General features: G+C 36.0%; 1 protein-coding gene across 1 annotated transcript; it reads left to right on the forward strand.

The window, feature by feature from the left end:
- The first annotated feature begins 15,412 nt into the window (after positions 1–15,412).
- Positions 15,413–16,651, forward strand: GJA8 (gap junction protein alpha 8). Its single transcript, XM_032220040.1, has one exon. It carries the CDS (start codon positions 15,413–15,415, stop codon positions 16,649–16,651), a length of 1,239 nt encoding a protein of 412 aa, XP_032075931.1.
- The last annotated feature ends 8,160 nt before the right edge of the window (positions 16,652–24,811 follow it).

Genomic DNA, 24,811 nt, shown 5'->3' on the forward strand with positions numbered 1-24,811 from the left:
CCAGCTGTCCTGCCAAAATCTCATTTATTTTTTGTTTTTTGGCTTTCTTGTTAATAAAGGCTCAAAGTCCATTGTTCATTGCTAACACTTGGGCACTTAATTCTTCTTTCCTGGTATTAAAAATTGCATGTTAGCATAATGTGATATGAGTTTAGATTTCAGCTTTCTCCTTTGAGAGCCTGGATTTACTGTAGTTGACTGAGGCTCACTGGACATATTCATATATTCATATATTCATATTCAGAACAAAAACCCATCCTTTGCTAATTAGAGAAATGCATTAATAACAGTGGAATAGCAACTCCAAGGAAAGGATATGAACCTCTCATCAACAATAGGAATCAAACTGATTGCTAAATAAATGGAGCAGTGGTGGGTTTCAATATTTTTAGAACCTATTCTGTAGGTATGGCCTGTTTTGTGGGAGTGGCTCTATGGTCATGTGACCAGGTAGGAGTGGCTTGATGGTCATGCGACTGGGTGGGAGTGACCCAGAAGTCATGTGACCGGGGGAGTGGCTTGGCAGTCATGTGACTGGGTGGGAGTGGCTTGGCAGTCATGTGGCCAGAAGGGAATGGCTTGGCAGTCATGTGGCTGGGTGGGAGTGGCCAAGTCAATGTCATTGAATTCTTTGCCCCGATGGATGATCTACAAAAAGAAGATATAAAAAAAGTAAATTTATTATTTTGTGCACTTACTACATAAATAAGATTAAAATAAGTACACAAAAAATAAAAGAGTTACTTACAGAAGGAAGATGACTGTCCTTGCCAGTCTTCAATATCACTGACCACTTTGCTCCAATGACCTGCACAAACAAGAGACACAGAAATGAACTCTTCAAGGGCATGCAGTGCATTAGGATCAAACAAGCACACAAAATAATAGAAAGGACAGATGACTGTCCTTTTGTGTGTCTTCAACATCACTGACTGACCACCTTGTTCCAAAGAATGGCCTAAACAAAGAAAAGATACAGAAAGGAAGACTTTAATTGCATGCACTACTACATTAAGGATGAAACCAGCACAGAAAGCAATAAAACAGCTACTTACAGAGGAAAGATGACTGTCCTTGCCGGTCTTCTACAATACATCACTAACCACACTTGCTCCAATGAATGACCTGCACAAAGAGCCACAGAAAGGAAGACTTTAATTGCATGCACTACTACATTAAGGATGAAACCAGCACACAAAACAATAAAACAGCTACTTACAGAGGAAAGATGACTGCCTTGCCGATCCTCTACATCACTGACCACACTTGCTCCAATGAATGGCCTGCACAAAGAAGAGACATAGAAATGAACTCTTCAATTTGCATGCACTACATTAAGGATGAAACCAGAACAGAAAGCAATAAAACAGCTACAGACAGAGGAAAGATGACTGCCTTGCTGGTCTTCTACATCACTGATCATACTTGCTCCAATGAATTGCCTGCACAAAGATGGAGGCCTCTTTTCCAACTGCAGCTTGGCTCCAAATTCAATTCTCCTGCATCTTTCTCCTAGACCAGATTTTACTTCCAAAAATTGGAGATGTATTTACTGAGTAAACAGTCATATTTTTCTGGTTACATTATTTATACATATACATATACATATACATATACATATACATATACATATACATATACATATACATATACATATACATACACATACACATACACACACAAACACACACACACACACACACACACACATATATATATATAATTGATACGATTTTTTCTTCCACCTTTGCCTTTGGCCATGAGTAGCCACTATTTGGAGGGAAAATTGTTTTCTTAAATATATCTATTTACAATTTTACAATAAAGCAGCCTCCCTTTTTTCAGTCTTTTATTGCATCTGCACAGAAGTTGTACCTACTTTAATAGAATCTACTCCATTAATATGCTTCTGAAATGCTGAAAGAACATTTTCCAGATGTGCTTGGAAAAGAGGCTCTGCTTTATGGAATGGCAGTTCTACTGATGCAAGTTCCAAAGCAATTCTTCTGAATTGCTTTAAATGCCTATACAATTTTAATGTGTAATATCAACTCTCAGTATCTTATCTTTCCATCGCTGCCCCATCAGAACCAATGAAGTTTCTTGGATGAGAAGCTAAACGTTTTCTTCTTCTTGAAGGAAAAAAACAGTCCAGTTGACTTTTGAAAAAGCATCTTTGAGACAAGTATGACCTGGATGATTGAGAATCTAGACTGACGTTTACACAATTTAAATATTTTTATGATTTACTATTTTTTTTTAATGTACATATATCCTTGATAGGTTTTTTTGGTTATTTTATAATTGTTGCACCTGAGGGAGATGGGTGGTTAAGAAATGCAAAATATAATAAACAAACAAATAAATAGGTCATTTTGCCATTATAAATTTTTTTGGATATGAATGAAGGACTATGAATCTGTTACTGTTGTTATAGTTTAATAATATGAAGTGAGCTAGCCTTAATTCTAGGACAAAGAGGGATAACATACTGTGTAATATTTTAAAAAATTGGCAATAATGGAAGAAGAGGAAAGAAACATGCTTGTAGGAAAGAAGTAAGAGTTATTTTTAATGCATTTCTCTGCTCTTTAATCCAGCACCTGAGAAATAATTGGTGCTCTGAGAATTAGAATGATAATTTTAATGATAATAATAACTGAAGTGCAAGGTGTGGATCTCTTAGGATTAGTAACTCACAGAATCTTAGCTAGAATTGTATTTGCTAAAAATTGGGAAAATGAGAAAATACCCACACAGGAGGAAGTTATTCACAAAATAATGGAATGTGCTGAAATGAGTAAATTGACATTTGAAATTAGAGAGAACAGGAAGATAAACAATTTTATAAGATATGCGATCTATTTTATCAGTAGTTAGATAAAAAAAACATGGAAATGAAAGATGTTAGAGAATGTTATAAATACAAGAATAATAGAATGATACAGAATATAACATAAAGATATATTATTATTGGATAGATTCAAGATGATGTAATGAAATGCTATAATATAAATGAATTCAATACCTAGAATATCTCATTTAAAATGAAGGAATAATAGTGATAATCAAATAAATGATGTACATTGATAATAATGTATACAAATATATTTGATTTGATAATATGTCAATTCATATAAATAAGTTATGACTATGGAAAGAATGCACAAAAACCTTGTAACCAATTGACACACTGTATGTAATTGAAGATAGCTTTATGTTTAATGTTTTGTTTGTCAATGTCTGTCTAAAAATAAAAACTTTTTATTAAAAAAAAGTAACTCACAGAATCTTTCCACAGCAACACCTTTGCCAAGAATATTGGATGGCATGGACACAGTATTCAGCATTCAGGATGTGTTGATAACCCTTATATGGGTCTTGAATGTATGAAAAAATAGCATATGAAAGTTGGTCTTCAGTTGATGCTTCATAATCATCATCATCTTCCTCCTTCCCCTCCCCCCTCCTCCTCCATTTACTGTATTTTGAAACAAGTCTTTTATGAGCAACATACATATCAGTGCTTCTACAGTAGTGCAATTTAGCAGCAGACAGAACTACTACTTCTCCTCCCTTCTCCCTCCTCCTTTCTCTTCCATTTATTTTGAAACAAGACTTTTATGAGCAACACACATATCAGTGGCTTCTATCTCGTGCAATTTTGTAGTAGACAGAACCTATAGTGGTCAATTGCTTCTCTTCTGTCCCATCTGCTCTAGTTGACACTCAGATACTTCTGAAGCATGATTTTCCATTCATACACTTGTATATTCTGAGTCTTGTCTCCTTTTTCTAAGCTCAGCATGGCAACTTCAGCTAAACTAATAATAATTATGGTATTTTGTGGTAAATATTCTGAATCTATAAAATCTTGTACAATCCATACCCAGATAACACTGAATATTATCAACAATCATGAAGAAAAAAAGTCTTAAACTAATTCTGCTTGCAAGCTATCATCTCTTTAAATGCAAACTTAGTTTCACCTATTTTCCCCTGCAGCTTACATTTAGCACGCAATTTTGTAGAGCTTATAGGGAACCATCCAGTTCATTACAGCTAATTCCCTATTCCCCACCAAAACTATCTAATTATTTTATAAGCCCCACCCATCAAGGAATTGTCTGAATTGGCTCATGCAATTACCAGGGTGAGTGCAGCTGCAGAGATGCAGTAAACTCCTTGTCTGGTAGCCCTCTACATGTAACGGTTGTATCACACCTCACGCTTGAAAGAGTTGTACATCGGTTGCATAGGAAGTCTTTCAGAATCATATGCCAGATATTTTCTCCTGTCAAATCACACAAACACAGCACAATTTATGCCCGCTTTCCCTTATTCCTTGTGTCTTACACACAAACTGGATCCATTAAACCCCCACTGTAGAATTAGTCTCCCCACTCCTCTCTAAGCATTTAGAAAAAGAGATAAAAGAACTTAATGACACAAATGGATACTTTATAGTTGTTTCTTTAAGTCAAGAATCAAGCGTTAAATGGAGGGATTTTCCAATCTAAGTGTGATCATTAAGTCATGATTGAATTAAAGTCATAATCTTATTGAAGAATAAACAATAAAAAAGAATCATCTGGTTGCTGCATAATTGAAAGAAGATGCAATTTGCTTCTCTGATTTATTTCTAACCATTATCTGAATCATGATTAAATCTGCTATTATGAGAATGGGTATTTTAGAATTAAGTATGGCTATAACCCAAACTAAGCTAATGATAGCGCTTCAGATTTCTGTTCAACTAAGATGTTACAATAGCCAACTTCTCCATGTATGGGCAAAATGAATCTGTCCTTCCAGCCTTGCTCACAATCTTGCTCACAGTCTTGGTTCACAGTTTGCAATATTCCCACGAATATGCCGCCTTCTGTGAATCAGGGGGTGTCTGGCCACAGTTCTGGTGAGAGATTAATGATCTGAGAATGGCCTGGATCCCATGTCAGGAAAAGAGAATGCTCTTATGCCCATGAAGCTTTTCTTTTTTGGTAAATTGCTGAAGTATGAGAGGCTTCCGTTCCTTGCTGGCATATTTTGTATTCTGCCCAGAGAAACAATCATATCAGGTTCAGGAAGGCAAGTAGTGGGAAGGGCAAGGAAACAGGAACTGTCTCTACGGATGTCCTCCTGGGAGGGAAGTCAGCCACCTTCTGGAACAAACAGAAAGGCTGAAAACAGTGAAGCCAATTTTAACCAAGGTTCACAGCAAAGTATCTACTTCATCAATTAGGGAAAACAATGATGGTTCCAAAGCCAAGACCCAACTGAGTGCTCTTCTGTTTTAGAAATCAAGTGGGGATGTCAGACAGGCCAACATTCAGTAGTTGTGGTAGGAGGTTTATGTCATCATAAAATTAAGGTTTGTTTTTAATTGGTGATGCCATAATAGTTTGGACTTTGAGTTTCAAAATGCAAAACATGTCAAAATGCAAAACATTCACTTATTTAGTTTAAATCTTATTCTTTTTATGCACTTTGCATTGGAAGAGAGAGCTATTTGTATATTCTGGGGAGTAGGAATATAACTAAAGGAAGGATTGGTGAAATAACTTATTGAATCAGAAAGAAAGTTTATTAAAGGAATTATGTGGAGGTTAAGGAAGAGCTTGGCTCTTAGCTAACAACATCCTTTCAGGTGAAAATCAAGAGAACAAGTATGCTTGTGAAAACAAAGATAGGTAGAAACATCTTGAGGTTATCCCAAAAGAATGGGTAGATGAAGAGACAATGGAGAAAATGCTAAGTGTGACATACTCTTTGTCCAAGGTAGTCCAGATAAGAAGCACCAACCATAAGTATCAACACTTTCTTGTAAGGTTGAGTAACAGAATCCTGTAGTAAGTACATCTCTCCCTCCTCAGTTTACCATCCAGAAAGCGAGGAAAGGCCCCTTTTAGATATTTAGCATGCTGCCATTCCTTCTGAGGACTAAGCTGCCTCTCGTCTGACCATCAAGCAGCATATAAATAATGTTAACAACTCAGTTGAGGAAATACAATCATGGCAATTAACACCTGTATGTAATTCCAGTCATCAGATCAATCCGTCACCATTGACAAAATCACTATTGGTCAACTGCCAAATACCACTTTACTTGGGACAGTTTACATCTTGTGATGCATTTAACAACAAAATTTGCCTATCCCAGATCCTTGGGAAAGACTTGATAGATGGATAAAAATGCCAAAATCATTCTAAACATCTATCCAACTGCGCAACCAGCAAAAATAATAATACTTTCCAGGTGTCCCTTGTGATCAGTAGGTTTTGAAGTGCTAACAATCCATGCCATTACGCTCGTACATTCTGCAGGTACAACATTGGGTCCCACAAAAATGAATAATGTGCTAGATGTGTCCTGTATGTCTGTAAGTATATTTATCTCTGAACCTAAGTCCTTTTCTAAAGCATTAGTTTCGATGACTATTTCTGGACTATTTCTGGACTATTTCTATTTCTGGACTATTGATGGAAAGCTAGAATACTCTTTAAGAAAGTCAATAATTGCTGAAAGAAAGAAAATAATGAATAAACATAAGCAACTGATGTAGTAGTTTAAGATGATGGATTAGGAGTTAATAGAGTAAAGTTCTATACCCACAGACGTAGAAACTCACTGGATAGTTTGGGCCAGTAACTCTCTTTCAACTCACTGGGTTATTGTTAGGGAAAATAGAAAGAGGGAACACTGTGTATGCTATATACACTGAATAAAAGGTAGAATAAAGCTAATAAATAAAAGCAGACCCACTGAACAATACTGAGCTTGAATTCTTACATTGAATTCCTACAAGATACCTGTAAACATGCAGCTTTTAACATTGGAATAATGGTTAATTATGCTTTATGTATCTTCATATAATAATGCTTGTACAATATAATAAAATTATGAGATCGAGTCTGCATCCAGATAATGACTTCTATTGTAATTGCAATCAAAAGCCACTATAGAATTTGTATACTTATTTATTTATTAAATGTGCTTGCTGCCATCTTGCCACAAGGTGTCCCCAGTGGATTTTTCCTGATAAGAAAAAGAAATAGGAATAGTGGCTGGAAAAAAAAATGCTGCAGTTAGTCCCCACCATAAAATTCTGTGAATGAAGTGTGACAGATGCATAATAAAGGCTTCATCTAAAATCTATTATATGCTTTTCCATTATATGTTTGTTGATACTAAACATTGTTCCTAAATGATAGATTCAGGTCTTGGCCAGCCCCATCTCTACCCTGTGTTCTATGCCTCTATATTTGAATATTAAAGTAAATAAGTTCCAGGCATGTTATTTTCTTGAAGTGACCATTCTGCTTGCTTCCTTACTCTTAGCTGCCTTTCTCATTCTCTTTATATCAGTTGTCATCTCCAATTCATTTTTATTTTTACAATTCTCTTGGCATTTCCTTTTTTATCCCTTTCCTCACTTTTGTGTTGGGGCCCTTAATTTTCCTTTTCTCTGAAGTTATAAATACTAGTGGTTCTGAGTGGACTTTTGCTCTGCTTCCAGAGGCTCTGGGAAAATTCCTCTCTCATGGGTATGTCTTCCTATGGGGGGAGGACAGTCATAATCTCACATGAGAGGTGTCAGTTGCTGTTTCACTTAGTAACCAAGAAAGAAACCACTTAACTCCATTTTGCAGAATTAAGAGTACTTTTACTGATTACAAGTAAATAGAAGCTAAGCAAAGCTGGATCTGAGGAAAAGCGCATGAAAGCATTCAATATCAATACATGACCCATTCCCCTCCCCTTGGTAACCCCAGTCCATAATCCAATCCAATATCTCCACAGCTGTCAGGTGGGAGACATCTTCAAAAATCATCATCAGGTTGGTATCCCGGGCAGTTGGCCTTGGCGGGAACCTCTCCTCCTTTCCACATGCGTAAACGATGGTGAGAATAACTCCCAATTAACAGTCCTCCTGTACAGATTATTTCCCTCACCCAAATACCATGCCCTCCCTCCCCGTTTCAATGGCAGCCGAAAAGCAAGCAGCAAAACAGAGGCTGACAAAAGGACACTTTCTGATGGTAGGGGTCTCCTTATTCCTCAGTATATCTGCAGCAACTCGACTTTACTGTTCTGAGAGGAGATGGCCTTGGCAGCTTTTAGAGAGATCCAGGGAGGACTCTTGGTTTCTAAGGCTTCATTTAGGACTGGGAAAGCAACCAACAGCAGAAGTAACACAGAAGTAGAAATCATTTGTCCTACAATGGCACTTGGGAATATCTGTACACAGGCAGGTAAAAGGATGGAGCAGCTAGAAATTATCTTCATATTAAGTGACTCCTTTAAAACACATGGCTCTCCAGATTATTGTTAGAGTCTACCTCCCAAAAGTCCCACTCAACATAATAAAAGATGAGAGCTAAATGCTAAAAACATATGGATAGTCACAAGCAATTAAGTTATCAGAAGTTTGAAAATGGTATGCAACTTCTCCTAGACCTCATTTGCACTGATCTAGCCAATGGAAGGGCATTGAACATCATGGAACTCATTGCTGTTGAAGCCAATGTTGAAGAGACGTGCAGAGCAACACATTTGAGATTCAGATATGGCCCATCCCTGTGTATTATGAACTTGTTTATTTATTTTTTAAAAAAAAAATCTCTCTACACAAGCATAGGCAGCAATCATGAACAACATTTTTAATATTTGGACAACAAGGTTGGATGTGATAGTGATATAATGATATCACCTGAAGAGATGTTCTTGCCCTTTGGGTGGGCTAATTTTCATAGAAGTTATAACGGGAAAGCTGTATGGGCTCTGAAGATAAATTGTGAGTGAGTTAGTACCTTTTCAAACTAACAAATGTTATTAACAGCATAATATTTCATGAATTTCAGGCATATGATTAAGACAATTACAGTTCATAAAGGAGTATTTTTTTAAATATTTGTTAGACTGAACAGGTGCTACTGGACTATCTAATTTATATAGTGAGTTAAGCCTCACACATTTTACATTCCTACTGAAAAACAGGGAGAATGGATCAAGTATCAGCAGCCTAACATGTCACAAAAATAATTGGTTGGGTTACCTGTTATCTTCAGGCCACATAGTACACGTTGTCTTAAACAAAATGTCCTGATTTTCCCCATTACTATTAGTTGAGAATGTCCACCAAAATAATAGAGGGAGAGAGGAAGGAAGGGAGGGAGGGAGGGAGGGAGGGAGGGAGGGAGGAAAGGAAAGAAAGTAGGTTTAGGCTCAATCTAATTGCCTTTTTAGTGAGGTAGAATGGGGCATTTAGTACCCTGCATAAATATGAATACATAGACAGAGATATTTACATACTTTCATATATACATACAAACAGCGTAGGATCATTATATTAAGAAACATGTCATCTAGAGTAAATGGAACAGGGAAAACAAAGATTCAAAGTACAACTTAAATTTTCTATTTGATCTTAAGCAGGCATACTAATGTAGCAACACAACACCCTCTTGTGGAATGATTATATACCAAAGGCTTAAAAGTCAATAAAGCTACTTCAGTGACTACATAAGCATCACTCCATAGTGTGATCTTAGCAGCAGTATATAAAACTGTTTTAGCTATGTGATTTCTTATTGCAACTGCCTAATCTCCGGTCTCTCCCCCCCCCCCTATTCTCCACCTTTTCTTATGCTATTCTGGTCCCACCACTCTGCTGGCTTGCCATCATTCTCTTTTCATTTTAGTCCTTCTCTGTCCTACTCAGATGACTTGTCTTGCTCTAAGAGCAGAGTAATTTATCCATTTACAAGCATCCACCCACTTTGACATTATGATAAGTGGATAAATGATGATCTTAGAGTTCAGCACCATTACTTTCTCCATAAAACCCGTAGTGATTTACAATATAAATAATTAGCAAAGAATCTCTGTTCTTAGCTCCTCCAAAAGAGAGGAAAATGATTCTGTAGTATATATAGACCATATTTTATTAGAATGATTAGCTTTTTAAAGAAACTTTAAAAGTTTGTAAAACTTTAAAAATTCTTTAAGGATACAAGTCTATGGTTAAGATAACATAAGATCTTATTGTATACTGATTTCATGTTTCCAGAGAAGGAGGAGTCCCATATAAATATTCTGCATTGCTCCTGTCCTATATTTCTATTGATAATTCATTTCTGTATCTGAATAAATAGGTGGCAAGTCTTTAGTCCAAATCTGGCTTTAAAATATCAGTGCAATAAGTGCAATAAAAGGCAATAAATAAGGAGTGAGAAATAGGAATATAAGTTGGCACTGAATAATAGGGAGATAGATAGATAGATAGATAGATAGATAGATAGATAGATAGATAGATAGATAGATAGATAGATAGATAGATAGAAGGTGGATGCCAGGCAGAAAATGCTCATCTCTTAGATAGAGCCCTTTCACACAAGGGACCCACAGCAGTGGTGGCATTCAATTTTTTTTGCTACCGGTTCTGTGGGTTTGGCTTGGTGGGCATGGCAGGTGAAGGACACTGTACAATCTCCATTCCCACTCCACTCCAGGGGAAAGTTACTGCAAAATCCCCATTCACTCCCAATCAGCTGGGACTCGGGAACCAGAGAATAGATGGGGGCCAGGGCAGTCAGAGAAGGTATTTAGTGGTTCTCTGAACTACTCAAAATTTCCACTACTGGTTCTCCAGAACTGGTCAGAACCTACTGAATACCACCTCTGACCCACAATATGTCTCTCCTGCTGGACCTGATAGGTTGGGTAGATGTATTGGGGAAGAGGTGGCTCCTTAGATAACCTCAGACATTTGATCAAAACTATTTTCCAGTACTACTTTGTAACATGTTGGGAGAAAAAGAATAAGATTAAAAAAAACCTCACCCAGTCTTTCCATAACAATGATAATCCAGGCTGTTGTTGAAAGACTGGCTGAAGAGAAAGAATGCTGCTTGTACTTGTTTAGACCTGCATTTAGACCTTTGTGGTAGATCTGCTAGCACTTATCTTAGCCTGTTGCCTGAGGAAGACCACTTAATTTGCCTAATAATGAGGCTGGCTGTACATGCTTTTCCATTTAGCATTGAGATGAGCAGTCTGGTGTGGTCCAGATGTTTTGAACGTCAACTTCCATTGGCTTGAGTCAGTCTAGCTGTTAATAAGATACAATCCAAAACATCTGGAGTATAAAGGTAAGTCTAAGGGGCAGTGCTCATCTCTGTTGCTTAGTCAAAGGAGCCAGGGTTGTCCAAAGATACTTCCATGGTCATGTGGTCAGCATGACTATACAGAGGCACATAGAATGCTGTTACTTTCCCAACGATAATGGTACCTATTTATCTGCTCACATTTGCATGCTTTCAAACTGCTAGGGAGACAGAAGCTGGAGCAAGTAAAGGGAGTTCAACCCAGCACATGGAGTTAGGATTCAAACGCAGGCTGTCAGCTTTCCAACTGATACTCGGAGTCTTTAACCTGAGCCATTGTGTTCTCTTAACTGGAACATATCAAGTAGCTTTTCTCTGAACTCAGTAATTCTAATTGTATCCACATGTGATATAAAATGTAGGCTCCATACTAATTTTAACCACGTAAACCAGTTTTAGAGATAGGTTTGTAATTATTCATGGATGTGAAATATGAAGAAGGCAAGAGGAATTACCAGGCAAAAATCTTCTGTTTCCAGAAAACATCATTGAAGCATGAAGAAACAACCTGTCAAATTGAAAGCAATGGATGTTACCATTGACTGGAGAGTAGAGTTTCATTTAATTCCTGAATGGATTTGCAATTATATTTGGCACTGCCGTAGAGAGTTGCCAGACTAAGACTGCAGGTGGAGAGAGCAATGGCAGAGATAAAGGAAAATGAAAAGAAGGAGCAAAAGGTACATTTGTTCTTTGTGTGTTCCCCAACTCCCTTGTGCTATATGGTACTTATGCCTAGCAATCTAATGGCCTTGATGTTACTCTTTCACCTCTTGTTCTCTAGATTTCCTAAACCAGTATATACCAGTATACCAGTATCTCTATTGTTTCTGCTCTGTTTCTTTTGCCAATACACCCTTTACTTTGTTCTTATTATGGAATGACACTATATGATGCTCTTGTCCATATTCTTTGTACTGCTTTCAGATCATGTGCTCACTGAGTGTAGGCATTTGCAACTTAAATGTAAAAATAATCTATTAATTTTGAATATAGTTGAAGTTATATAAGCATTCTGAGAAATCTTCACTATCATCCTGCTAAATGTAAAGAAATATACACTCAGATATCATCTAAAGTTGTTCTAAGGTTTATGAAAGAAATCACAAAGGTGCTTTTTCAAGAGGCAATTGGACTTCCTTGTTTTTCTTTGAAATCATTTCACTTCTCATCCAAGAACCTCTTCAGCTTCTTGGCTTTTTGGATGTGAAGTGAAATGTCTTCAAAGAAAAACAAGGAAGTCCAGTTGCCTCTTGAAAAAATGCCTTTGGGACAACTGTGACCTGGATGACTGAGAATATCCATAGACATTTGTGAAAGGAAGTTTGGCCAAACTTTGTCGAAGACTAGAGGAAAGTATCTGTGAACTACAAGTCCCAACCATCTCACTATTGTCCATACTGAATGAAGCTGATGGGAATTTCAATTCAGCATCCTTTGAAGGCCCATAAATTCCTCATTATCACCTTTCCTCAATTCCCCATAAGTTGATACAATTGTTAAATATGTTTTTAGGCAGAATTAAGTTGCTCTGATTGTGATTATAAGAATAATAATATGCCAGTGGAATATCCTCTATAGCCCCAGTATTCAAACTGTGTTCCATGCCAATTTCTGCTTACATTGAACTAAATGTATTGATAAAACAATAATTGTAACATTTTGTTCAAATTAAATGTATTTATAGCACAGAAAATTTATTTATTAATGGTTCCATTAATTTTTCATATGGATACGAGTTCTCTGGGTATTTCAACTTCGGAGCCCATTCCTCTATAGGATAGCATTGGTCTCTGAAAATAGCATGTTTGCTTGCACTATATTATCAGTGTCTGGTGCCCAGAGCCTGTTACCAATTCATTTTAGTTCTATTCAACATGCAGAATCTTTTTCCTTTTTTTTTCATTACTGTATGGGCCTCTTTTTATTTGTCTTTTCTCTCTATTGTTCTTCCTGTCACCGAATGTCATTCATTTTGTAAAGATGTCTGGCTTAGAGCTTATATACTATGGGGCAAGTAAAGCCTACCTGTCAATGCTGATCCAGTCACTTTTGCTCAGTCATGTGACAAAGTTGGGGACTTTTAGAGGAGGGAAAAGTTAAAACTTTTTTCTTTTTTTGCTGCAGAGTACCCAGCAACAACGGGAGAACGTATCTTCAACGGATCCTTCCACTGTGGCAAGTTTGCTGCTTCATAAATTCATAACAATATTGTTTTCTTCCTAGGTGGTTGGAAAAAAACCCAGCTCCTGGAATCTGAGGATGTCAGCAGCTAGAGGCCAACTGTTAGGTTCCTCCTTTAAAAAAAAAAGTATTGGTGTTCTAAAGAAACACCTGAATGCATGGTGATATTAGGCTGTTTTGCAAGCATGCATCTAACATTTAGAAACATGTTAGTGAAGCCATCTATAATATCCTGATTTCTTCTTTCTGAACTTCTGCACTTGGAGAAACATACATTCAGCTTGAATATGAAAAGGTGTCCTGTTTGAAAGGAGGCTTGGAAATAAGAATTTTCTTGCACATTTATGTCTCAATGCTGTTTGATTTTTATAGGAAGTGTGTAATTTGGTTCTTAGGATGAAGTGTGGCTTGTTTTAACTAAACGACAAGATGCTTGGATGCTTCTTTAAATATAGATTAATATTAGATTAATCTCTTCTCAGAATATGTTTTTTCTCTACTAAAACACTTTGAACTTGGCCAAGAATTTACAGTTTTGAAAAAAATTCAAGAGCCAGAAATTTACCATAACCATTGCATCCTATCATTTTGTTGCAGGAATTGTTCAGAAAAAGGTTAAAGTATTTAGAACCCTTGTGATCCTATTACTAATAAAACCCTGTAATAGATTATTTCTAAATATGTTAAAAGGAACTGTACAATGTGTTGACCTGCAGGCATAAATGGTGGTGTGGCTATTGCTCTATATTATATTAATGAAAGGATGTTATTTTAAGTTTGTCAGAAAGTAATTATATTTGGTTTATGTTTGGTTGAATTATTCTGAACTGAATTGCACTGTGGATGAATACCCTGAAAAATGAATAATTGTTAAGGAATAATGCAAATTATACATGGTGCATATAGAATAATATGTGGAATGCCTTATTGATAATGATTAGAAAAGCAGAGCCAAGTGCTCAGTCAAACAGAACATAAGAATTTCCAGACTCTTCAGATCTCTAGTATAGCACAATGATAGCTTACATATTTTCCATTGGATTTGTATATTTAATATGGAAAGTGCTTGTACATCTCAAACCTTTACACATTGTAACAAGCCAACTTTATTTACTTAATATATATATTAACAATAGATTTCTATCCATATAACTCCCAGCCCAGCCAGCTCATAACTGTGATTTTTTAAAAGACAATGGTTGGTTTCATAGATAGTGCTAAACCATATGGTAGTTTATTTGGTTTTGGTTTAATGTATTATGGGATATACTAAATTTGTACTTTTTTAATGATTTAAACTCAACCATAATGAACAAACCATGGCTTAGCACAATGTATGACTCCAAACCATAGAGTTTGATTAAGAGCTAAATGAGGCATCTGCTTTTATGAACATTGTAATTATAGACAGTTACAATTGATAACCATACCTATCTAACAATTAACAATGTAGTAACCAACATTATCTAAATGGAAGCTTCTAAATAGAAGCTTCTAAGTCCAGATGTCAGATTTCAATTTATGGGTAGGAAAATAATTCATGGCATTGCCACCCAAATGCTTTCAATAAAATCCAGCACACAGCAGAAGTAACCAGCAAAAGGAGTCCCTTCAGGAAAAGTGATGGCTAGAATCATCTTTATGTTAGTCTTCCCCAACCTAGCATTCTTTTCATATATAGGAACCAGAATTATTCAGACCAGCATGCAGAGTTCCAAGAACTGCCTTCCAAAAATATCTGGATTGTGAGATTTTTGTAGAAGGCATTAGCAACTTACTGCATCCTAATTTCAGAGTAGTTTCAGTGTATTTTTAAAAATAAAAAAAGAGAAGAGAGCATGGCTTTGCACCCTTTGCTATGCTGTTTGCTTGCAGCAGCCTCTTTGGATTAAAATGTGCAGTTCAGAATGAAATATGCTTTTGCTTTCATTGGAATATGGATTGTGAAAATGTGAAGCATGTTAAAAATAACGAGAAACTAATAAGACATGTAGATAATATATATTTAAACTATTAAAGTATAACACAATGTAATCATTGTCTTTCTTTTAAACAGCCAGCAATGGGTGATTGGAGTTTTTTAGGGAACATCTTAGAAGAGGTGAATGAACACTCCACTGTCATTGGGAGAGTGTGGCTCACGGTACTCTTCATTTTCCGAATCCTGATCTTAGGAACTGCAGCAGAATTTGTATGGGGTGATGAACAGTCAGACTTTGTTTGCAACACTCAGCAACCAGGTTGTGAGAATGTGTGTTACGATGAGGCCTTCCCTATCTCTCATATCCGTCTGTGGGTCCTCCAAATCATCTTTGTCTCCACTCCTTCGCTGGTATATTTGGGCCATGCTGCCCACTATGTGAAGGTGCAACAGAAAAGGAAAGAACGGAAAGAAGCTGAAAGAGCTCAGCAAAGAAAAGGAGAGGAAGAAAACTCACCCCTTGACCAAGATGACGGCAACTCTGTTTCTTTGAAGGATACAAGCCACAGAGGGATCAAAAAGTTCCATCTTGAGGGAACCATTCTGAGAACTTATATCTGTCACATCTTTTTTAAGACCCTCTTTGAGGTTGGGTTTATAGTGGGTCAATACTTTCTGTATGGCTTCCGAATCTATCCTCTCTACCGCTGTGGCAGATGGCCTTGCCCCAACATTGTAGACTGTTTTACATCCAGGCCTACTGAGAAGACTGTTTTTATCATGTTCATGTTGGCTGTGGCATCAGTATCCCTTTTCCTCAATCTTGTAGAGATCAGTCACTTGGGTCTCAAGAAAATCTTGAATGCTTTCAAAAAACCAGCGGAACAACAACCTGTGGAAATGCCAGAGACTCACCTTCATTCTATTGCTGTTTCATCTATCCAAAAAGCCAAAGGGTATAAATTGCTAGAGGAGGAAGGGAAGCAAGAATTCCATTACTTTCCTTTGACAGAAGTAGGAGTAGAAAGTTCATTGCATGACATGGAAGAGAAGATTAGCATGGAACACCTGAAAGACCTCTCCAGGACATTTAATGAACAACTGCATTCCTACACACACATAGACCAACTGGACAAGGAGAAAGGAGAAACAGGGGAGGAATCAGAAGAGAAAGAAGCTGAGGAAGCTGAACCACAAAGGTTAGAACTGTTAATGGAGACAACAGAAAAACAAGTAGAAGAAAAGCCCATGGAGAACGAGTTAGAACCATCACAGCAGAACTTGCCACTATCATCTGCTGATGTGACAACTGACACAAGACCCCTTAGCAGATTAAGCAAAGGCAGCAGTCGGGCTCGGTCTGATGACCTTACTGTATGAGTAGTGAGCCAAAGAGTCCACCCCCTACACTTACATATATACACACCTCAGATGTCTGAAACAAGATGCTAAAGTGGTCATTTTAATATTGTTTCTTAATATTTATCAATGTTTTAGCTAGGAAAAAAGTACTATGAAAGTTAACTGTTTTATCATTATTGTTTTTCATGATGCTGGTACTAGTTATCAGGTTAGTCATGTAATGCAACAATGAAATGAATTCTTCACTTGAAATGATTTCATTACTATAAAATAAAATGCACTATAACAATATTAAGATACACACACAAAAAAACCCCAACCACTGAAAGCAATGAGGAAAACAAATGTAACAACTGTGACTGCAACTGTTTTTATGCTCTCCTTTTCTTCTATCATTTGGGAGGTGTTATTTCTTTGATGGTCATATATAGAGATAAATTGATAGCTTGGGGCTTTCTCCACCTTCCTTGTTGTGGAACATAAATCAGTTACCTTTCAAATGGGGTTTTAATTCATCTCCCAGTGAATGTACAAAAATGTTTGCTTATGGAGACAAATGAGGTTTACTTCTATTATTCAGCATAGTTCACAGGCAACCTAATTAGCTACAGGAGCAATATTGGTGATTGTGTCAGACAAACTGTTGGCATGATCAAAATAATTTTTGGAGATCTGCTGATTTATTTGTTTGATTGTTTCTCATCATGGGACAGGGACAGATGAAAAACATAACATAAACCCAAATGTGAAAAATATAAATTATTTCATTTGGACTTCTTCTAAAATGTACAGTGTAGTAAGTAGTAAACGCTTGGTTAAATGGGTATCTTCAACCACGTGGGAAGTGGCTGTACTGGTGTAACACCTTGCCCACTTTAGCTGTTCCAGTTTTTGGAGAAAGATAGCTTCCTATTAGATTATTAATGATCACATTAGAAATGGAAGAAAATACCGGCATTTTACAGTATGTATTGAAGTGTGCTGCATCTTATTTTCCTCCCTGTAGCTGTAATATATTATGAGCTCCAGGATAAAATGTGAATTTTAATGGTCCAAGATTGTATTATATAATGAAAATGCCATTTGCTTATTATAGATAGCTGAAGGCTAAATTATCCTTAGCTAAATCATTTTTAGCAAATGGAAAGTAAAAAAACCAAACCAACCCTGAGAATACAGACTTGAGTTATAACTGTATTCCAAAATCCAAATGATACCTTATTCTGCTTTTTGCTAGAGAGCTACATGTTAAAGCTGAAGTCCTAGTAATATATTTCCTTCTGTGCTGATTGCATGGTCTATTTTGCATAGCCCTCAAGTCATTATTCTAGTGGTTTGGACTGATGCAGGACCAGTGCAGAATGAAGCTGGTTGGATGTATTTGGATAGAACCCTTTAAATGTTTTTGTTGAAGCAAACTGAGATTTACTATTCATTATTTTGTTTTCAGCAGTAGCATGGAGATGACCCTATTGTTTGGTAGAGTAAAGGAGTCTCCTTGGCAGCCTTCCTGCTACTTGGGAGAACAGGAAGTAGCAGTGAGGTGACAGAGAATATTATGTCCTTCAAGGTCCAATCCCCAATACCAAAATAAGATTCAACAGCCATCTGATAGCTGTGCTCTCTTGCTTTCTCTTCTGCTAGAAATATGTCTTAAAATGATAATGATAGAAACAAAAGCTCTGGGAACCTCCTCAGAAAAAGAAATACATTTATCTGGCAGCCAAAGATATCTGTTTATCTAACAGCAGATTACTAGGATTGAGCAAAAATTTCCAGAGAAATGATTCACAATGTGCAGAGTGATACAAAGTAGTTTTTGATTTAGTAAAACACTTGCTCATTTCCCACTTTCTTAGGAAGGCTACTATGCAAAGAATCCAGCTGCTCTAATAGTCCCATAACAGATGCTTTTTTCAGCAACCTGCACATTGCAAAACACCTCTTTGAAGATTTTGCACAATCCTCTGAGATACAGATATAGGTATGTGCCTAAGTAGAGAGAAAGAGAAATTGATTTCTTGAAAATGTCCATTTTTATCCTGAGATCTTAAAAAACACCTCTCTCTTATTGGTTTGGTGAAAATATAACTTGCATATGTGTAGCAAATCAAATCATTTTAAGGCAGTGGAGACTAATACCAACAGAAATGTGCAGGTATGCACTTTCATTGGCTCTGTTTTTTCAGCCCTTAGTGGCTCAGCAAATTCTCTCCAGTCCGGAAACAATGCAAAGGGAGGTTTAATCCATTTCAGAAAATCCCTTTTGCATAAACTGCCAACACACCCAGAAAGGACCCATAGAATTTTTCAGCAGATTAAAGGCATAAGCACCCAATTCAGAGGTCAGTTGAAGTCAGGGATTTTTCTCCATAATCACTCCCATGATCTGGGATCAGGACATTAAACCTCACCAAATTACAATGCACTCTATTAATATATAGATATCATCATTTCAATCCTGGAAGCAAGAAAGGGGAATCTCCTAAATGAAGCAAAGAAGTTTAAGTACATGTAATGATGATTCATTTTTTAAAAAATATATATAGTACTATTCTATTAAAATTTTCTAGTAGAATATTCTACTGTTCTTTTATTAATAATACATCTATTATTTCTTGAATTTTGAAACTTGGAAGCCTCAGAAAGGGTTTGGGGACATCAGAATGTTAAACAACAATAGCAACAAAAAATAATCTGATATAATATATAATACATCCAGCTGGAAGTGAGGGAACAGGTAAGAAACACAGCAAGTTACATTTGAATTTTCCTTAGATGTCCAAGCTGATTTATTTGATAATGAATTTGTAATCTTTTGAACAGGTTTTTTTAAAAATACAAAAAGATTAAAATAGGAGAAAAATATTTAGGAGGAAATCAAAAGATAAATGACTAGTTCCATCCATGATATGGACACATTTTTAATTGAAAAATGAGAAAACAACTAGTACTGACAATTTGAAGCTCATAACAATTTGCTGTCCATTACTGTATAATAAGCTTAATAAATAAGTTTTTTAAGATAATGTTTTTACGAAACATTTTAAGTACAACAATAATAAAAAATTAAAAAATAAAAAGTGCAAAAAAAGAAAGAAAACAAAAAAAAAAGCAATTTCCCTCTTTATCTCTTCACCTCCTCTTAGTTAGCGAATATAAAACTCTTTATCCTAATCATCATCATCATCACGGTTTTTTACATAAGACAATCTTTCTCTTTAATGCATTCAAACAATCACTATCCTCTTCAGAACTTTATCAAGCCTCTCTGGTAAATCCATCAGGAAGACATTATTCCAATTATTGTCTTCAACTGGCATTTTTATTTCCTTCCTAATTTTTAGAGGCTCATCCAACTTTCTTGCACATCCAGTGATACGTTCTTTCCCATTTTGTTTTCCTCAAACACCTCAGTTATGATTCCCCCCCCCAATATTTTTCTGTAATGTTTTATGATGTAACGTCATCTGGTAACAGGGTGTTCATAAAAATATAATGTAGCTGACAATGTTAATTCAAAGTCTTTTTGCTGTTCCTGAATGCCATTGTAAGCTACTTGTTTCCAATACTGAAAATAATTTTTCTTGTTCACAAAAATGTATTTATTCTTTGTAATTATTGTCAGTCAATATTTAAAATCCAATAGTCCAAGTTTTTCTTAATCGGTTTAAGACTTTTGATAGTCAGTACTTAGTCTTGCTTTTTGCTGTTCAGTTTTGAATTCTTAAGGCTTTTAAAGATACAGTGTCATTTTTTTTAATATTAAGGATTGAAGGCACTCATGTGTTTTCAGCCTTGACATTTGAAGATGTCTAACTTCTTTAAAGCAGTTTATAAGCAATTTCTGAAGGTGGTTAACAAAAGAAGTTTGAATTTAGTGTCCTTTGAAGGCTTCGGCTGTGGCTGGAGCAAGAATTTCCTGGTTCCACCACCCTCCAGAGACCAATGCCTTGCAGTCCCCTGGTGAGGAGCAACCATATGGAATGCAACCTGGGCAATCTCACATCTTTCTTTTTCCTTCTGTGTCTGAGAGGGTCAAAGAATTCATCAGCTCCTTGTTCTTAATGGCAAATGTCAGCTCTGAAAAACGTCTTCAGTGCACAATTTCTTCCTTGGAAGTGTGTAGTTCAATAAGTAAGTTCAAAAATTAAAGTACTGAGTTTAAAATTAGTTATTGAAAATATAGTTTTTGTTTTTAATATGTTTATGTTATTTTCCTCTCAATCATTTTTATATTATTTTAGTGTTTTTAATTTGCTTTTTGCAAAATGTTGAAGATTTTGAGAAAAAAAACATTAATATACAAGAAAGTAATCACAGCAACTGTATAGATCTAATTCACATTCTACTCACTATGATGTATAATGTAATTATAAGCAAACATATAAATCTGATACTTAAATCTCTGCATATTATTGACACTTGAAGTCACTAAAGCAGCTTTCTCTAAGATTATATCTTTGCTTGCTGGGGAGAGATCTTAACTGTACGTGCAAACCCTTCAATGAATTTTAAAAGGATAGCTTGGAATATAAACCAAGAAGACTGTAGTACAGCTCTTTATTTCTTTCATTGTAAATATTTCAGGTTCAACTTGCCTCAAAGCAATGCTAGCAAATCAGTAAAATAAAATGATTTAAAGGGACAAAATAAGTTAAAATAATGTATACTGCATATCTGAAACTCAGTAGCGAGATGGCTAAATTGACTTCCTCTAGAAGAGAATCGGACACCTAAGAAGCCTATTAAAAAAGGTCCCTACTGTTTGTATCCACAGTGTAACCTCTCATGGTGCGGAGCATCCAGCAGGACTTCTGCTGAAATTGTAGATTACGGGTAGGCTCATTTAGGAGGAGGTGATTTTTTTTTTCAGGTATCCCTGCTCTGAGCCATAATGTATATGGCATCGTAGAACCAGACAACTTGCAGTAGCAAATAAACACAGGCACTCTAGCAGTCACTTTCCCAGCACTGTTTATAGCACTTAGTGAGAGATGATTAGCTCCTATTTGATCTGAGAATTCCAGTGGCTCTTATGTACTCATGCATATTAAATGTAAAAAGGTGTCGCTGAACGTGAGAAATGCTTGCTTGCCCTTCACATATGTGCTATGATTACACATATGTGCCAACATTACACAGACACATTTTCACTCCATATTGATGGTTGACACCAAGTGCTAAGAAACCTTGTGGACTGACCAATGTTCCTTTCAGGTTCTCAATGGACGAATGCAAAAAATGGTGCTTCAGTCAGTCCTGTATCTATCTTCTTCCTAACCTTGGCATTCTTACTGTGATGCGAAAGGCCTGCATGAGAGAGTGGCAAAGCTACCCCTTGAATTGCTGGGGAGGATGGGGAATAACAGCAAGGCATCCCAGGGCTTTGATTTCAGTTTGGAGGTAAGAATTAAAGGACTTGGCAGACAGGAATAGACATTTCTGCCACTGGGAATTGACTCACCCTGCAGCTCTAGAGAAAACCCTGCAATCCTACTTTCATGGCCTTTTCCTTGGAGCAACAAGTAATTTCACCAGTTCAGAGCTGCAAATTACAGTGTCATAAATCAGTGTTTTTCTGGGGTCACAGAAATATAAGTATATATGTAATATGTTAATATGCAAATATCATATGTGTATCAAAGGCCATAGATGCCATATGAGGAATATAAATAAAAATATGACGGTTACAAAATTATATTAGTTCAAATATAGGAAATGACTATGAGTAATTTATCAGTTGTATACTGTATTATACAATGCAATCATTCCTGGAGTTGACTTCTACTGAACAAAGTACAACATTTTGTGAAGTAAACAATGTTTAGAGAATGATATCTTTAGGTTGTAGGGTTTTCCCCCCATTATGATTACAGACACTGGAGAGTTCTCTTTCCTCCAGTGGAAAAGGACCAATAAAATTAAGCCATTCATGTTTTGGTGAAGAACAGAATCAGTTTTCTGAAAGATTTATGATGAGTGTATGAAATTAGATTTTGTACTGTTTCCAACTAGTGAAGTGAATTTGAACTCAAGCAATTCTTAAATTAACTTATTTATAGCCATAATGCTTACATGTCTTAATTATATTTCATTTATTCCCATATTCCCACTTTTATGATATACTATTATTCAGGCACCACAGGTATACAGAATGTTCATCAGTAGACCATTGTAATCTCTAGGAGGACAAGAACTCATAGTTTGGCCAACATCAAAGTCTTTGAACAGGCTGATTAGCATGTAATCCACTTTGATACATAATGCTGACAGTATGTCTGTGAGCCACAGATACCAGGTATTTATCTTAATTTAAATGTGCTAATTTTAAGTAGTTGTAATTTTTCTCACATCAGAATTTAATAAGGTTTATTAGGGATGCTTTGGTTATTAGAACTATGATAAGCCTTGTCAGAAATGAGTAAGGTTAGGCAAAGCATTACCATAGGCAGACTTGGTCAAATGTACTATGTTTCCACCTAAAGGAACCATTCTGCTATAGCTAACCCCAGAATTAGAGTACATACAGTAGATGGTGTTTAATTGCTGGAACTGGGGCTCTCAACAGATAAAAGGAATGTAAGATCTCTCATGTGTACCTTTATATCTTTCCTTGGGGAGCAAATAAAACCTGTTTGCTTGTTATGCAGTGTGTGATTTTTTCTGGTCTCAAATCTGAACTTTCTGCAAGTTCTGCAAAAGAGGCAGCAAAACTGATAAAGTCTTAGCTTGCTATTGGGCTCGTAAGTCAAATTTCAATACACTACACTTACTTGCGCCAACATTTTTAGTATGGAACCTAACACATTGTATAATCGTTTTGTAAAAACTATGTACGATTTGTGTTATCTTGCATTCTTTATTTATTGACTAAACATGCATTTTTGCATTTCAAAATAGTCCTTAGCTTTTAACTGAGAAAGTTAGTTTTGCTGTTTGCAAAGTTACTTTTCACAATCTTGCAGGCGTTCCTCTCTTGCCTTGTTAAGTACTTCATCCCTTGTTGGTTTTTTGACAAATCTCACATGCACCTCTCTTGGGAGCTTGTGTCTTTTTGCATAGCTCATATGTATTCTAAATATTTCATCTACCTTGTTATCCATCTCCTCCTTATTTAACTTTAGAGCTTCTGCCAACAATCATCTCTAGAAGAACTCCCTTTTCTTCTTCAATATTGTGAAATCATAAATAATAAGCCGCCTTCTCCATTTTGAGCATTATCACTGAGTCTTCTAGCTCTTTATTCACTTGTGTCAAGTCTTTATTTCATCCACCTTTTTTCCTGCTTGTTCTGATTTCTCCTCCATTTTCTGAATCCTTTGTTCAGTTTTTGTTATCATTTGCTGAAAATCCCCTATTCTTTCATCCAAATTGTGTATTTTTCCTTCATCTTTCCCATACCTCCTTTCATGTCTCCCATCTCATTTTTCATCTCATTGTGATTTTTTGTCAATAGTTTTCTGTGTAGACTGAAGCATTATTTGTATTTGAGAAGTATTCATTTTCTCTTGTTGTAGCATGGTATTTATTGATTTTTGACTTGATGGATTAGAGAAAGCTGATGATGGTGTAGATGATGCTTTTTTTCCTATTCTAGTTTAATTTAGAGTACTTGTCAATTCAGCATCTAATATTAAGAGAGACAATTTAGTTGAGTTATTAAAAAAGAAAAAGAAAGAAGGGAAATAAAAAAAGAATACAACGGTCCAAAACAGCCCACAATCACCAGTGTCCCATGTACCCAGTAGGCTAGGAAACCAATCTAAAGGCCATTTCTCTCAATCACCAACCATTTCTCAGAGTTATTTGTATTTGTAATCCACTGGGTCAGTGGATTACAAAATCAGTCCATTTTGTGACTATGGTTATTTTTTTATCTTCTGTCAGTTGATATTTAGAATCTAAAGGGACCACCAAATCTCCCAAAATCCAATAATCTAATAGCCCAAAATATTTAATAAATCAAAAAGCCACTTCACTTGGTTTTAAAGCAAAACCAAGCTATTCCACTGTTTCAGAGTATCAAGGGTATTTATAATTCACAAGGCTTCAAAGGGTTTCAATGTATTCACTATCTTTCTCCAGACACAAGACAAAAACAATTTTGAAACAGCTACTTTTTTGTCTCTATTCTCTATTGTCTCTGTTCTCTTAACTGTAATAGTCAAAATATTT

The sequence above is a fragment of the Thamnophis elegans genome, chromosome 6, assembly GCF_009769535.1.
Source record: "Thamnophis elegans isolate rThaEle1 chromosome 6, rThaEle1.pri, whole genome shotgun sequence".
In the NCBI taxonomy this organism is placed as follows: domain Eukaryota; kingdom Metazoa; phylum Chordata; class Lepidosauria; order Squamata; family Colubridae; genus Thamnophis; species Thamnophis elegans.

Bases quoted from the DNA above. Each gene is read 5' to 3' on its own strand.
- GJA8 (XM_032220040.1), top strand. From the start codon at position 15,413: ATGGGTGATTGGAGTTTTTTAGGGAACATCTTAGAAGAGGTGAATGAA.